This window comes from Triticum dicoccoides, chromosome 6B, assembly GCF_002162155.2.
Source record: "Triticum dicoccoides isolate Atlit2015 ecotype Zavitan chromosome 6B, WEW_v2.0, whole genome shotgun sequence".
NCBI lineage: Eukaryota > Viridiplantae > Streptophyta > Magnoliopsida > Poales > Poaceae > Triticum > Triticum dicoccoides.
This window is the reverse complement of record NC_041391.1, coordinates 641,249,553-641,264,954: the sequence shown is the minus strand read 5'-3', so window position 1 is coordinate 641,264,954 and position 15,402 is coordinate 641,249,553. Positions and strand designations below refer to the sequence as shown.

General features: G+C 44.2%; 1 protein-coding gene across 1 annotated transcript; it reads left to right on the top strand.

The window, feature by feature from the left end:
• Positions 1–3,170: 3,170 nt before the first annotated feature.
• On the top strand, positions 3,171–6,622 carry LOC119325643 (nuclear transcription factor Y subunit A-4-like). The gene is made up of 5 exons (XM_037599369.1): positions 3,171–3,341; positions 4,071–4,177; positions 4,289–4,357; positions 5,665–5,841; positions 6,038–6,622. The coding sequence occupies exons 1-5, from the start codon at positions 3,299–3,301 to the stop codon at positions 6,407–6,409; spliced, it is 768 nt and encodes a 255-aa protein (XP_037455266.1). The 5' UTR covers positions 3,171–3,298; the 3' UTR covers positions 6,410–6,622.
• Positions 6,623–15,402: the final 8,780 nt, after the last annotated feature.

Here is a 15,402-nt window from a genome sequence, read left to right as displayed (position 1 = left end):
GTGAGGGCACTCGTATTCAACATCATGCCGCCTGTTGCTATATAATTTTCCACAACTGGTGGTCCAGCTACTTTATGTTGGTAGAATAGACCCTGGCTTGCCAGCGCGGGGTTCACTTGCATAAACGTTGGTATGCACGGTGCTGTGGTTCACGTTGCTTCTCCTACCTTACCCACACCATTGCATGGATGACCCGATCTTTTTCACGCAGAAGAAGAGTCGCCGGTCCAGTGGAGCCGGCCCCATGCATTTCCAGCAGCTGCTAATTTAGTTCTTTTTATAGAAAGAACGGCAGCTTAGAGCACGTACAGGTGGCCGTCTCAAATCCGCCTCAAACGCCCGAGCGAATGGCCCGGTCATTGACCGGCGCCCCTCATATCCAGCCCAAATATAAGACGGATGTAGGGCGGCCCGGGCGCGTCCGCCATGTTAGCCCGCTCCACCCTGACCCCACTCCGTGCCCACAAATGTTCCCAATCTGAAAACCCTATCTCACTCTGCTCTTGGTCCATCTCTTCTTCTCCTCCTCCTCCAGTTTCTCCAATTCGATCCAGTCTGATGACTCCGACGACTATATCGAGCTCCGGCAGCCGCTCCAACTCCAACCTCGACAATGACGAGGAGCTAGCCCTCCGCATTGCCCTCAAGAGGTCCAAGGTGGACATGGGGGTCAGTTCTGGATCTACCGCCTCGCCTCTCCCCCATCGGCGCGGGCCCCTCTCGGCCCGCGCGCAGCTCCGCAAGGGCTGCGCAGTCTGCGCCTCCCCCAAGCCGTCCCCTTCCCCCGCTGGCCACTGCTCCAAGCGGGCAGCGTTGGGTGCTAGTGCCTGCATCGCCTGGCTGGAGCGCACCGCCGGAATAGGAGGTGCGCACTGCCCGCCGCGAGAGGCAGCGGGCAAGGGAGACGAAGGCGGCGGAGCAGTCCGTGCACTGCCGCCGCGGGTTGCTGGCGGAGCCCGACGAGGACGAGCGGTCCTCGTCTGCTGCCGATCACTTACGACGGTAGAGATGGACGCACGACAGCTCTGTGGAAAGAACGCCAAGGCGCTCCAGCTTACCATTGAGCAGTCGGACCATCAGGCGATGGAGACAGCGGTGGAGGCGGCTCGGTTGGCGAAGCTAAGCGGCAGCATGACAGGCCCATCCGGCGGCTCAAAGGGTTGATCGTCCTCTCCGACTCCGATTCCTCCGATGGCGATGACCACCACGCCTCGTTCGACGACACGAATGACCTTTCACCAGCCGTCGGCGCCTACAGCTGTGCGGTCGACCAGAAGGGGAAAGGGTCGACGAGGAAATTGTGAAGATCCGTCTTCTTCACGTTAATTTCAAGTTTTTAGATGTAGTTTGAACTTGTCCATCCTATTATGTGCATTATATGAACTTTGGCTATCTGTTGAAGATCCGGCTGTGATCTTTTGCTAAACGGACCGTGCATTTGTATGTTGTTTTTATGTCCACTCGTGATCTACATAGTTTTCATCAACGTTGCACGGTTTAGTATGGATATAGAAGTTCGGATATGACATACGTGGATGTGGATGAGTAATTTGAGGACTAAACTGTTCATCGTTTGCGGACGATTTAAGTGACCGGGTTTGGTATGTCCGCTGTAGAGTATGACGCAAACCGGTATAAATAATGCGGACCTACCTACACCGTCCATCGAAGGACCTTCCCGGGCCACAGTAGGCAGCCGCATTGGATGCGCGACCACAGGCCCCCGGCAGCAACGGTGACTTCATGAATGTAGCCGGGTCACGGGTGGGCCATGGCTTGACGTTGCCAACAGGAAATTTTGGCAAGTCATGGTGTTTAGTGCATATATTTGTTTTCTTCCTCTTTGGTTACCTCCATGAGTGGCATGCATGACATCCACAATGCTTCTTGCTATGGGTACATGGGCTTGGACCACTTCTCTTTATTTTTTGTGCAAAAGGGTTTTTAGCTGGTGGCTACATACTATTTCAATGATAGTAGTATGTGGCATATATATTCGACAAAATAATTTTGTCGATCAAGTAGAATGTGGTATGATTCAGACAGCCGTGTAAGTAAAGATATGCACATTTCATTTTCTATTTTATGACGAATTAACTATGCAAAATATTAAAGCTGACATCGTGTCAAGTGTTTTTTATATGATGTATGGTCCATGGAGGGGAAGGTCTCACATGGCTTGTCTCTACTATGAGCATTGCACTCACAAAAAAATACATTATAAAACTCATTACGTTACTATGCTTTCACTTGCATCAAGTTTTGTTGTATCAATTTTCTGTTACTTCTTCAAACAAAACAACCACAAAAAATATTGGTTTTAATCATGCATGGTCATGATAATGTTAGCCTCCGTCATTGCTTTTATGTTAGTCCTCGTAAACAAAAAGTACACTAAACATCAAAATATCTTCACGCCACTACATTGTCACTTGCATCAACTTGCACAGTTATCAATTTACATGTCACTTTATTCTCGAGGAAACCAAAATTCTATAGCAACAACTAATAAAATCATACAGCATCATGATAATGTCTGTCTCCATCATTGTTTAACTGGTCTTCGCGAATAACTATGACATTTCTATATAACCAAGAACTGGTCCCCTCCTGGGTTAAACTATAAAATCATTGGGCTCTTCTCCATAAGAAAATATAACGCATACGCAACTACGGTAAAAATTAAACAGAGCAGTAAAAGTCTCCACGCCACTATGTTGTCACTAGCATCAACTTGCATAGTTACAAATTCACCCATTACTTTCTCTCGAGCAAACCAACAACATGTTGCAACAACCACACATGGTCATCATAATGTCTGTCTCTATCACGGTTTAACCAGGCCTCACGAATAACAATGATGTAGTATATGCCCGTAACCTAGAACTAGGAAACACATCGGTTCCCTCCATGGGTTAAACTATAAAACCACCCCCTGCCCCTCCATACAAAAAAACCCAGCTTCGCAAACTTGGAATTTGCTGTGGGGGAAGCCAAACCATTTGCATTTTTCTATTGCTAATGTTCTCTCCCACTTGGGCAGCATAACGCAATAGTGCAGATGGCGCACCAGATGCAGACACACGCAGACGCACAATAAAATAAGAGCTGAGGGTGCTTCTTGGAACAATGGATAAAAGGGGGAGCCCAAGTGGAGTGACGCGGTCGAGGAGGGGCGTGCGGGGGGCAGAGACAGAGAGGGAGCGCAAAGGGACGTCGGAGGCAAGCTAGCTTCCCGGGGGCGGACGCACCGAGAGAGGGCGGCGAGAGGGAGGGAGGGAGGAGGCGCGTGGGAGCCATGCTTCTCCCCTCTTCTTCGTCTTCCTCGTACGATCCCAAAGGTTTTCCCATCTACCTCTACCTCCTTTCGATCGTTCCGCCCCATACGTCGTCCCGCTAGATGATTTCGTGGTCGCAGAACGTGAATCTTTCTTCCGTGGTTCTTGGCTGGGAGAATCTTGCATGTCAGTAGGTGGGCATGGATACAGTTGACTGGGCTTTAGGATCTCCCAGTCTCATACGGTTGCTCTGTTAATTTGATGTTGTGTGGATTGTGGAATGGTGGATTTGGGCTGGGAGCTGTTCTTGACTTTTCGCCGTGGACAGCTCCTTGTCTACATGCATGCTCTTGGGAATTGGGATGCCATCATCGCTATTAATTATGGCTTGGCCGGCTAATAATTGGCCCCTCTTCCTTTTGTTTACTACAGTTAGCAGAAACAGTCAGTAAAGCAAAGCTTGCCCGCTAGCATACCTACGCCCTGCGCTAGTTCCTCAGTTTTTCTTTTTAATTTGGCCATGCTGTAATAGCATAGGTTTCTAGAAAAAAATTGCATGCTAGCTATTCCTGATGACGCTTGGTGGAAGCTGAAAAAGACATGGACAGACAGCATTGTGATGTGTCGTTCTGGGTCTTCAGCTGGTTAGCATGAGAAATATCAAGAAGCTCGTATACTAAATAATTTGATTTATAACAAGGTTTATCTGGTCTGGATGTGTGGGATCATTACTGTTGGTTTATTTGGTTATCTGGCATTCTGCAATAATACAGCGTCCCATTCTTGCATCAGGTGACTCCTTTGGGAAATCGGTTGACGATCATATGAGGTCAACCTTGACTTTTGGTGATAAGCATTCTCTATATGCAAGTCAAAACACTGACTATGGCCACCCAATGGTAAGCTCTCAGGGCGAATTGAACTTCGTTTAGGAAACACCAAAAGAGATTCAGTCCTGTTCTTTGATTCCGGGGTGTGGGACTGATAACATGTTTCCACATATCATTCAGGCTTGCATTTCATACCCGTTCAACGATTCTGGTTCTGGAGTTTGGGCGGCCTATGGGTCACGGGCTATGGTATGTCTTTCAAACATGTTTTTGCACACTATCAAGTTGTCAGACTCCGATGATATTTGAACTCAGCGCTGAGGGAGCTTATAAACCTAGTATAACACTGTAATCAGCGCATGTAATAATCTGAAGACACGCTGAGTGGAATCTGTTATCATTCTTTCAACAGTTCATCCACGATATCATATATGTAGAAGCTTAAAATGTGTTTAGTTTGTCATTTTTTCATGTAAAAATGTCTAGTAGAGACGGCCTGGTTTAATCTTCAAATAAACATGCATGTGTTATAATCTGTTCATCTTAACATAAGAGGTGGGGACCTCCCTCTCCCCCGGTAATTTCCTAAAATAACCATCTTAAAATAATCCATGCATACTAAAAATCATCAGTACACTGTGAACTCTAATGGCAGGTTTTATTTGTAAGCAAGATACTAATGACAATGCACTAAAATCATTAACTAGTTTTTTTCCTTGATAAAACTGCTGTTTTATGGTTATGCGCAATTACAGTGGTTTGAAAAATGTGCTGTTACTGATAGCCAGCTGGTGGGTCTGATTCTTGAATTCTCTATTGATCACTATTTTCTAGTAGGCCGTGATGAGAATATCGTGTTATGGTCTAGATATCATTCGTTTGCATGAACCGGATTTCAATTTCTTTCTCATCCACATACCCACTAGTTTTATATACCCAGTCCCCCGTTGCCTTAGGCTGTTCTTCCTTGTGCGTTAAAGAATGTCATGTGCTTCTGATTTGTGTGAACTCTCGTGGCTTCGTAAAGGCTCAATGCATCTAGTTATGTAGATGCCGGATGTATGTGGTACCAGCCTGTAGGTAATTCCTAGGTTTTAAGAGCAGTGGTAATTGCTCTGGAAGGGCCGGTTGGTGCTCCTGGTCCAAACCTTGCTTTCGTAATCACATAGCTATGGCTGCACCAGTAGTGTACCTGCAACTCCCTGAGACGCATGTGGTGTCCTGTTAGGCACTAGTTATAGTTAGAGAAAGTGAATAAGTGACCTGTCCTGCTCCTGTATAGCGATCAGCCAGATCTGCATATATTGCTGCTGCGCTTCTGTTATTGCAATCATGTACGCCTGAGTACCAATAGTAGTTGTGCAGTGTTACCTTGTCATAGGGTACGGAAGATGCCTTAACCATTTTCCTAGGTTGGTACTATATCAGCAGCTAGACAGGCAAAGAGATTCGGCAAGGCCATATGTAAATCATAATTATTGGCACTACATGAGGCATTCCTAGTTACATTTTCAATTTTTCATGCATCGTTGACTGACCAGTTGTACATGGAACAGTTCCAGCCCCTCATGCCGGGAGGAGGGGCATCTGCAACGGCAAGAGTTCCATTGCCCGTCGAATTAGCAGCGGATGAGCCCATATTTGTCAATCCCAAACAATATAACGGGATTCTCCGGCGAAGGCAGCTGCGCGCTAAGTTAGAGGCCCAGAATAAACTCACCAAAAACAGAAAGGTTCTTGGTCACTTGTCCTTTGTTTACTTTGTTGCATTGTTAATTAATATTTCTTGCCTCTCGCTACTTAAGAAGCTCATGTAGTGCCCATGGTTATGTGAAATGGAAACTTTTGTATTTCTAAGAAAATAACATAACATTTGTATCGCTACTCATTTCTGGTTGGCCTGACTTTGAACGCGATCTCCATCTGCAGCCCTACCTCCACGAGTCTCGCCATCTTCACGCGATGAAGCGGGCAAGAGGTTCCGGGGGACGTTTCCTCAATTCCAAACAGCTGAAGCAGCAGCAGCAGCAGTCTGGCAGTGCATGCACGAAGGTCATTGCGGATGGCGCGAATTCCCTGGGTTCAACCCATCTACGGCTAGGCAGCGGCGCAGCCGGAGACCGAACCAACTCGGCGTCCAAGGCGATGTCCTCCCAAGAGAACAGCAAGAGGGTCGCTGCCCCGGCTCCCGCCTTCACCATGATTCAAGCGGCGCGCAAAGACGACGACTTCTTCCACCATCACGCTCACCATCTCAGCTTCTCCGGCCACTTCGGCCAGTCCAGCGACCGGTATACGTAATAAGGGGTCCTCCGTGCCCCGGTGTGGTCAGGCAACTCATCCTTGGCTTTATTTCTGGCGTGTTAGGACTTCAGAGATAGTGTGTCTCATGGTACTACTGTTGTACTGCTTTGGAGCCCGTAGCTCTGGGCTTGATGTTCGGTATGCAAATGTTGGTGTACTGGTGCGTTGGAACAAAAGTTTGATGTGTTTACATGACAATTGGTCGCGGAACTCATCTTGTGTTCTGCTCGACTCTAATGTGTGTGCTGACATGTGGATTCCGTAAATGCTGTGTAATCATAAAATTTCAGCAGTTGTGTATACGGTGAATGTGATGTGCCACGACGCCTCTTCATGCAGCTGCCTCCCGTCGGCGCCACCGTTGGTCCACCTCGTCTCCCTTAGGGCCATGGCGGCGCTGTGGATGCCGGCCCTTGCTGGCGAGAGGGCTGTTTCAGATGTGTTTGGGTTTGTATCCTGCCCAGGAAGAATAGACAGCGGCGGCTCCCTGAAAATGGAATAAAGTTCTCCCGGCTAGCCTTCGTCCCGATGTTGCATTTAGCATCATAAGTGAACGTGTGGAGGTTGTCTCCGGCAGATCCGTCTTTAGTGAATTTGCTCGGATTTGGTCGTCGATCATCTACGTTTATGTGTTTTCAGTTTGGATCCTTTCAATCTATGTTACTCTTCATCGGCGGCAGTTGTTATTCTGATACGCTGGTTCTATGGGGCCTTTAACACGACAACTTCTTGACTGTCTACTACAACAAGTTTTGTCTGGTTCCAGCGTGGGAGGGGCGATGATGGCAGCGCACCTTCAGCTCGCTTTAGTGTTTGTAGTCGTCGTTAGGTGGTCTACGAATCTGGATGTACATTCTATTATTTATGATGTTCATTGTACTGTCATGATGATTGAAGATGAATAGATCGTAAGTTTTTTCAAAAGAATATAAATACGTTAAATGTACGTACTGACGAGTAAAATTGCTGCAAGCTGCAAGCCATGATGGGTACACTGACTAGTTCTAGTTTGTAGTTTAGTAAGTTACTAGAAGGGTTGTGCGTGCTTTGCTATGTTGTTTCCTTTGTCGGGATTTCATCTTTTTATTTGGTCTGGTGCCTGAGGAAGATGATGGTGTACTTTTTTTCTTTTTTATAATGCACTGTTTTGGTGGGCCTTTTCTAGAGGTGTGTTTTTGTGTTATCTGCCAACCAGCCCACATATATGTGGGAAAGTTTCTTATGTTGGCCATCACATGTACAATATTGGTACTACAGTGTCGCATTTGCCAGGCGATGAGAGGTTGCAAGGGATTCATGTGCTTTTATAGGCTGGTTGTTGCTGATTGATTTGAGAAATCATTGACTCCATCAAAATCATGAACCAAATTCGAAATCGGACACGTCAATCAAAATCGTTGACCCAGTCAAAATTATGAGCGAGACTTCAAATTGAACACCTAAATGGAATAAAAACTATGAACCAAACCCAAATTAACCTCAATCAAAATCGTTGAACCAATCAAAATCGTGAGTCTAATTTTGGAACACCTCAATTGAATGATAGAGCTCCAAAATAGGGAGCATAATGTATTTATAGATGTACTCATCGTTGTAGCAAAACGTTAGTAAGGGCATGTTTAGTTGCCTTCGGCTCTCCCAAACAGGCCAATTGGATGCAAGAAAAAACTATTTGGCTGCATACAGGAGAGCCTGGCCAGCGCGGGCATGAAGCTTAAAGTAGCTCAGAGGCTGACTCGCTATGAACGCTCGAATCGACCATTTGTAGCAAGCCAGGCTGAATTGGTGGCGTGCACGGCGATGCAAGGGAAATCGTCATGGAGATGGCAGGAGATCAAAATTTGCCCCCTCCCCCACACCTTTTACTTGCTGACCTCTAGCGGTAGAACAAATCAAACCTCAGTTCTTCGCACTAGTGACGTCAGCGATTCAGATCTGCGGATGCAGCGAACGTAGGGCGTTAAATCTCCGGAACAAGGGCCTGCTTGTACCCTTTGTCTCCGTCTTGTTTACCTCATCTCCGGCTGGGTGAGTTTTCGGTTGCAATGGAGGTAAGTAGCATACCACCACCCTCCACCGTTAGGCAGGTTCTAGGATTGGTTTCGCCAGTACTTACTGCAACAACGATTTCACTAGGATGAATAGATGAAGCTGGTAGTTTAGGCATCGACACACATAGATGTGATTGAGGCATGAGTCATTTTGATCCACAAGAGAGCGATTCGTCACATTAAAAAGATTGTGACATGTATCATCTATTGCTAGCCTAATACAAAGAGAGGATGTTTTATCTAAACTACGTCTATATGGGCTACGACGTAGAGGTCGTGAACACGCTTCAAACGTGAAGATCACATTTTGCCAAGCTTGTTGACACATTTAGGGAAAGAGGCCGGGTTGCTACAAAATAGTATCCACACAACTATGGAAGAGTGATACGTCTATAATTTTTGATTGTTCCATGCTATTATATTATCTGTTTTGGATGTTTTATATGCATTATTATGCTATTTTTTATTATTCTTGGAACTAACCTATTAACCTAGAGCCCAGTGCCAGTTCATGTTTTTCCCTGTTTTAGAGTTTTGCAGAAAAGGATTACCAAACGGAATAAAACTTTCGCCATGACCTTTCTTGGACCAAAAGCAAACCAGGAGACTTGAAGATGAAGTCGGAGGAGCCATGAGGCGGCCACAAGGGTGGACGGCGCCCCCCATGTCTTGTGGGCCCCTCGTGAGTCTCCTGACCTAATTTCTTCACCTATATATATTCCCATATACCCCAAAACCATCAGGGACATCCACGAAAACACTTTTTCACCGCCGCAACCTTCTGTACCAGTGAGATACCATTTTAGGGCCTCTTCTAGCATCCTTCCGGAGGGGGATTAGATCACGGAGGGCTTCTACATCAACACCATTGCCCTTCCGATGAAGCATTAGTAGTTTACCTCAGAACTACGGGTCCATAGCTAGTAGCTAGATGACTTCTTCTCTCTCTTTGATTCTCAATACCATGTTCTCCTCGATGTTCTTGGAGATATATTCGATGTAATACTCTTTTGCGGTGTGTTTGCCGAGATCCGATGAATTGTGGATTTATGATCAGCTTATCTATGAATATTATTTGAATCTTCTCTGAATTCTTATATGCATGATTTGATGTCATTGTAAGTCTATTCGAATTATCAGTTTGGTTTGGCCAACTAGATTTGTTCTTCTTGCAATGGGAGAAGTGTTTAGCTTTGGGTTTAATCTTGTGGTGTCCTTTCCCAGTGACAGTAGGGGCAGCAAGGCACGTATTGTATTATTGTCATCGAGGATAAAAAGATGGGGTTTTCATCATATTGCTTGAGTTAATTCCTCTACATCATGTCATCTTACTTAATGCATTACTCCGTTCTTTATGAACTTAATACTCTAGATGCATGCTGGATAGCGATCAATGTGTGGAGTAACAGTAGTAGATCCAGGAAGGAGTCGGTCTACTTGGCACGGACGTGATGCCTATAATCACGATCATTGCCTTAGATATCGTCATAACTTTACGCTTTTCTATCAATTGCTCGGCAGTAATTTGTTCATCCACCGTATTATTTTCTATCTTGAGAGAAGCCTCTAGTGAAACCTATGGCCCCCGAGTCTCTTTTCCATCGTATAAGTTATCTTTTCCATCATACAGGTTTCTGATATACTATTCTTGCAATATTTTACCTTCCGATCTATAAACCAAAAATACCAAAAATATTTAATTTATCGTTTATCTATCTCTATCAGATCTCACTTTTGCAAGTAATAGTGAAGGGATTGACAACCCCTTTATCGCGTTGGTGGCAAGTTTGTTTGATTGTTCGTGCAGGTATTCGGTGATTTGTGCGTTGTCTCCTACTGGATTGATACCTTGGTTCTCAAACTGAGGGAAATACTTATCTCTACTTTGCTGCATCACCCTTTCCTCTTCAAGGGAAAAACCAACGCAAGCTCAAAAAGTAGCAGGAAGAATTTCTGGCGCCGTTGCTGGGGATCTACGCCAAGTCAAGACATACCAAGTACCCATCATAATCTCTCATCTCTTGCATTACCTTATTCGCCATTCGCCTCTCATTTTCCTCTCCCCCACTTCTAAAACAATTTTCGAAAAGATTTGCCTTTTCTTCGCCCCTCTTCCGTTCGTCTTTCTCGCTTGCTCTTTGTATGCTCGTGTGTTGGATTGCTTGCTTTGTCACGATAGCTCAAGAGAATACCAAATTGTGTGACTTTTCCAACACCAACAACAATGATTTTATTAGTACGCCGATTGCTTCCGCTACTAATGCGGAATCTTGTGAAACTAATGCCGCTTTGCTGAATCTTATTATGAAAGATCAATTTTCCGGCCTTTCTAGTGAAGATGTCGCATCCCATCTAAACAATTTCGTTGATTTGTGTGATATGCAAAAGAATAAAGATGTGGATAATGATATTGTTAAATTGAAGCTATTTTCGTTTTTTCTTAGAGATCATGCTAAAACTTGGTTTTCATCTTTGCCTAAAAATAGTATTGATTCGTGAACAAGTGTAAAGATGCTTTCATCTCTAAGTATTTTCATCCCGCTAAGACCATCTCCGTTAGAAGCGATATTATGAATTTTAAGCAACTTCATCACGAACGCGTTGCACAATCTTAGGAGAGGATGAAATTGATGATACGAAATTGCCCTACACATGGTTTGAATTAGTGGATGATTATACAAAAAATTTATGCCAGATTGAATTTTGCCCTAAAAATCTCTTAGATTCAGCCGCGGAGGAGCTTTTATGGAAATTACTTTAGGAGAGGCTAGTAAAATCCTAGATAATATTATGGTTAATTATGTTCAATGGCATACCGAAAGATCTTCCACTAGTAAAACAGGGCATGCAATTGAACAAATTAATGTTTTGAGTGGAAAGATGGATGAACTTATGAAATTATTTGCTACTAAGAGTGCTTCTATTGATCCTAGTGCTATGCCTTTGTCCACTTTGATTGAAAATAATAATGAATCTATGGATGTGAATTTTGTTGGTAGGAACAATTTTGGTAATAACGCATATAGAGGTAATTTTAATCCTAGGCCGTTTCCTAGTAATTCCTCTAATAATTATGGCAATTCCTACAACAATTCTTACGGAAATTTTAATAATATGCCCTATGATTTTGAGATTTAAAGAATTTATGAGTTCGCAAAAGAATTTCAATGCTTTGATTGAAGATAAATTTCTCAAGATCGATGATTTGGCTAGGAACATGGATAGAATTTCTCTTGATGTTGATTCTTTGAAACTTAGATCTGTTCCACCCAAGCATGATATTAATGAGTTTCTCAAAGCCATGATAATTTCCATTGATGAGTGCAAAGAAAGATCCGCTAAGATGCGTGCTAAACAACATTTGTTTGAAAAAGCGTGTTCTTCTAGTTTTCCTGAAAATAATGATGAAGATCTTAAAGTGATTGATGTGACTCCTATTGAATCTTTGTTTTCTAATATAAAACTTGATAAAGATGGGACTGGAGATGAGTCAACTTTAGTTAAAAGGCGTCCCAATGATTCAGAGTTTTTAGATCTAGATGCAAAAATTGATAAAGTGGGATTGGAGAGGTCAAGACTTTAAGTAGCAATGAACCCACGCTTTTTTATTTCAAGGAATTTAATTATGATAATTGTTCTTTAATAGATTATATTTGCTTGTTGCAATCCATGTTGAATTGTCCTCATGCTTACAGTCAAAACAAAGCTTTTACTAAACATATCGTTGATGCTATGATGTAGTCGTTTGAAGAAAAGCTTGAATTGGAAATTTCTATCCCTAGAAAACTTTATGATGAGTGGGAACCTACTACTAAGATTAAAATTGAAGATTATGAGTGCCATGCTTTGTGTGATTTGGGTGCTAGCCTTTCCACAATTCTAAAAACTTTATGTGATGTGTTAGGTTTTCGTGAATTTGGTGAGTGTTCTTTAAATTTGCATCTTGCGGATTCCACTATTAATAAACCTATGGGAAGGATTAATGACGTTCTTATTGTTGCAAATAGGAATTATGTGCCTGTAGATTTCATTGTTCTTGATATAGATTGCAATCCTACATGTCCTATTATTCTTGGTAGACCGTTCCTTAGAACGATTGGTGCAATTATTGATATGAAAGAAGGAAACATTAGATTTAAATTTACGTTAAGGAAGGGCATGGAACACTTTCCTAGAAAGAAAATTAATTTGCCATATGAATCCATTACGAGAGCTACTTATGGATTGCATACCAAAGATGACAATACCTAGATCTATTCGTGTTTTTATGCATAGCTAAGGGCGTTAAACAATAGCACTTGTTGGGAGGCGACCCAATTTTATTTTTGTTCTTTGCTTTTCATTCCAGTTTAGTAATAAATAATTCATCTAGCCTCTGTTTATATGTGGTTTTGTGTTTTAGTTAGTGTTTGTACCAAGTAAGACCTTTGGGATAGCTTACAATGATAGTTGTTTTGATCCTGCTGAAGAACAGAAACTTTTGCACCCAGTAAATAATTTCCTCGATTTTATTGAAATGTGATTTTGATCTGATTCTTTTTTGCTCTGGATTGCTGCACAAATTTCGCAGGTTGTCCTAATTTTTCAGAATTTTTTGAGTTACAAAAGTATTCGAGAGTTACAGATTACTACAAACTATTCTGTTTTTGATTCTGTTTTCTATGTGTTGTTTGCTTATTTTGATGAATCTATGGGTAGTATCGGGGGGTATGAACCATGGAAAAGTTGGAATATAGTAGATATTACACCAATATAAATAAAGAATGAGTTTGCAACAGTACCATAAAGTGGTGATTTATTTTCTTATACTAACGGAGTTTATGAGATTTTCTGTTGAGTTTTGTGTTGTGAAGTTTTCAAGTTTTGGGTAAGGATTTGATGGATTATGGAATAAGGAGTGGCAAGAGCCTAACCTTGGGGATGCCCAAGGCACCCCAAGTTAATATTCAAGGACAACCAAGAGCCTAAGCTTGGGGATGCCCAGTGAGGGAGTCCTGGACTAGGGGGTGTCCAGATATCCGGACTATCATCATCGGCCGGACTCCAAGACTATGAAGATACAAGATTGAAGACTTCGTCCCGTGTCCGGATGGGACTTTCCTTGGCGTGGAAGGCAAGCTTGGCGATACGGATATGTAGATCTCCTACCATTGTAACCGACTCTGTGTAACCCTAGCCCTCTCCGGTGTCTATATAAACCGGAGGGTTTTAGTCCATAGGACGAACAACCATTACAACAATCATACCATAGGCTAGCTTCTAGGATTTAGCCTCCTTGATCTCGTGGTAGATCCATTATTGTACTACCCATATCATCAATATCAATCAAGCAGGAGTAGGGTTTTACCTCCATCGAGAGGGCCCGGACCTGGGTAAAAACATTGTGTCCCTCGTCTCCTGTTACCATCCGCCTAGACGCACAGTTCGGGACCCCCTACCCGAGATCCGCCGGTTTTGACACCGACATTGGTGCTTTCATTGAGAGTTCCTCTGTGCCATCGCGATCAGGAAGGATGCCTCTTCCCGTCTTTAAATACGGAACCATCACCGAAGGAGCTTTGGCCGCCGGTCAAACTATCCGGCTAGGTGGTTTTCTCATGACCGCCTGTTCGGCCGCCGCATCGACGATGACCTCTCGGGTCATCGAAAGCAACCTTCACGTCAGCTCGGAATTCGCCGAGCAGCTGGATCCAGTGAAGCTCTCCTCCGTAAACGAGCTCTTGGATCGCATTGCTGCCCTGGGAGTCGCCACAAACTACAATCAGATTGGGCTTAAAACCGATCTGAGAGAGATTAACTCTCCCCAGGTTACCCACCACATTGCGGTGGTAGAGGAACAAAGCGGCGACTCTTCTTTTGTACTAAAAACTAGTTATGTACAGACTCCCGAACCCTCCATGCCGGATTCCCGCGGAGGGACGGACGTTGATCAAGCGCTGAACTTAAAGTCAGGCGTCGGGCCAGACTCGTTGGACAACGTCCAGCAATCCAAGCTTCCAAATTTGGAAACTTTCCGGCCCTTGAGCCTCGAGATGGGTACGGTTCCAGACTCAATTCCACCCACCCACCCAGACATATGCGATTTATCTCAAATCCGGCAAGAGCCCGCTGAAATAGTACATCATTACTGGGCCAGATTCCTCCTGGTTATGGACAGGATAAAAGATTGCCGTGAGGAAAACACAATTTCAATTTTGTGCAATAATTGCAATGACAAGGGAATCTTGAACGCCATCAGTCGTCGTGAAATTACACGCTTCGCCGACTTGGCGTCCATAGTACGAAAGTAATGTGCTATGGAGAGTTTCCGGAAAACCGAAACTAAGTTTTGGGAGAATCCGGCCCCGAATACAACCCTAGTCCGAAACAAAAGGGTGCATCACACTCAGGCACCAGGTACAAAAACCAAAAAGCAAAAACCCCATAAAGGGCACGGAACCGTATTGAAGGGACGGCTCAGCGGACCCTGTAAAATTCACAGTACAGAAGGCGCCACTCCAACACATAGCCTTCGAGCATGTTGGATACTGCGGCAGGTGGCCAAAAGTGGCGAAGAGCTTCTAGCCCCAGAGAACAACTCCAACAGTACCAGTACGGTGTCAACAGTCTTCGAGACTTTCACATCAAATAATATGCGGGAACGAACAATCCCCAGCCTCGCCGAAGTCTACCAAGTAGCAACAACAAATCCATGGAGCGACACGGCCATCACCTTCAACGCCAGCGATGAACCTAAATTCCGAACAGCCCGAGCACCAGCCGCATTGGTCCTCAGTCCAATAGTGGACGGCTTTCATCTTACCAAGGTACTCATGGATGGCGGCAGCGGATTAAACCTCATCTACGAGGAAACTCTTCAAAAAATGGAAATAGACTGGAGCCGCATTGAGCGAAGCACCACAACCTTTAGAGGAATAATCCCTAGCCGGGAAGCACGCT

Coding starts and splice junctions, on each gene's coding strand:
- LOC119325643 (XM_037599369.1), top strand. CDS start 3,299: ATGCTTCTCCCCTCTTCTTCGTCTTCCTCGTACGATCCCAAAG. Junction 3,342..4,070: donor TTCCTCGTACGATCCCAAAG/GTTTTCCCATCT, acceptor TTCTTGCATCAG/GTGACTCCTTTGGGAAATCG. Junction 5,842..6,037: donor AACTCACCAAAAACAGAAAG/GTTCTTGGTCAC, acceptor CTCCATCTGCAG/CCCTACCTCCACGAGTCTCG.